Raw genomic sequence first — 1,019 nt, 5'->3', positions numbered from 1 at the left:
CCCGCCGTGGCCAGGCCCAGCGAGGAGATGGTGAAGATGGTGCTGAGCCGGCCGTGTCACCCCGAGGACCAGTTCACCACCAGCATCCTGCGGCACTGGGGGCTGCGGCACGACGACCTCCTGGGCGAGCACATCAAGGCCCTGCTGATCAAGAACAACTCCCTGCCCCGCAAGCGCCAGAGGTCGGGAACGCCGACACCCATCCTGGGAATTCCCAGTCAGCTGGGACTGCTGACACTGATCCTGGGAACGCTGACACCCATCCTGGGAATTCCCAGTCACAGGGGGCTGGGAATGCCAACACCGTTCATTCCTGGGAATTCACTCCCAAAGGGGGCTGGGAACACTGACACCATTCATTCCTGGGAATTCCCAGTCACAGGGGGCTGGGAATGCCAACACCGTTCATTCCTGGGAATTCACTCCCAAAGGGGGCTGGGACTGCTGACACTGATCCTGGGAACGCTGACACCCATCCTGGGAATGCTGACACACAGCGGGCTGGGAACGCTGACACCGATCATTCCTGGGGATTCACTCCCAAATGGGGCTGGGAACACTGACACCATTCATTCCTGGGAATTCCCAGTCACAGGGGCTGGGAATGCTGCCCTGATTCCTGGGAATGCCGACACACAGGGGGCTGGGAATGCTGACACTGTTCATTCCTGGGAATTCCCTCCCAAATGGGGCTCAGAATCCTGCCCTGATTCCTGGGAATTCACTCCCAAAGGGGGCTGGGAATGCCAACACCGTTCATTCCTGGGAATTCCCACTCACAGGGGGCTGGGAATGCTGACGCCGATCCTGGGAATGCCAACACACAGGGGGCTGGGAATGCCCAAACTGTTCATTCCTGGGAATTCCCTCCCAAATGGGGCTGGGAATGCCAGCACTGTTCATTCCTGGGAATTCCCACACAAATGGGGCTGGGAATGCCAGCACTGTTCATTCCTGGGAATTCCCACTCACAGCAGGCTGGGAATGCCAACACCAATCCCGTGAATGCCCACAAATGG

General features: G+C 58.8%; 1 protein-coding gene across 1 annotated transcript in view; it reads left to right on the top strand.

Moving 5' to 3' along the window:
* Positions 1-1,019, top strand: part of INTS3 (integrator complex subunit 3) — a gene marked incomplete at its 5' end in the record, with an annotated part of 18,860 nt that overhangs the window by 15,686 nt on the left and 2,155 nt on the right. Inside the window, one exon of the mRNA XM_033519791.1 lies at positions 1-308. Coding sequence (XP_033375682.1) covers positions 1-308 — 308 coding nt within the window. The remainder of the gene's footprint in view (positions 309-1,019) is intronic.

This window comes from Parus major, chromosome 25LG2, assembly GCF_001522545.3.
Source record: "Parus major isolate Abel chromosome 25LG2, Parus_major1.1, whole genome shotgun sequence".
Lineage (NCBI taxonomy): Eukaryota > Metazoa > Chordata > Aves > Passeriformes > Paridae > Parus > Parus major.
The sequence above is the reverse complement of the archived record's forward strand: the minus strand, read 5'-3'. Positions and strand labels throughout refer to the sequence as shown.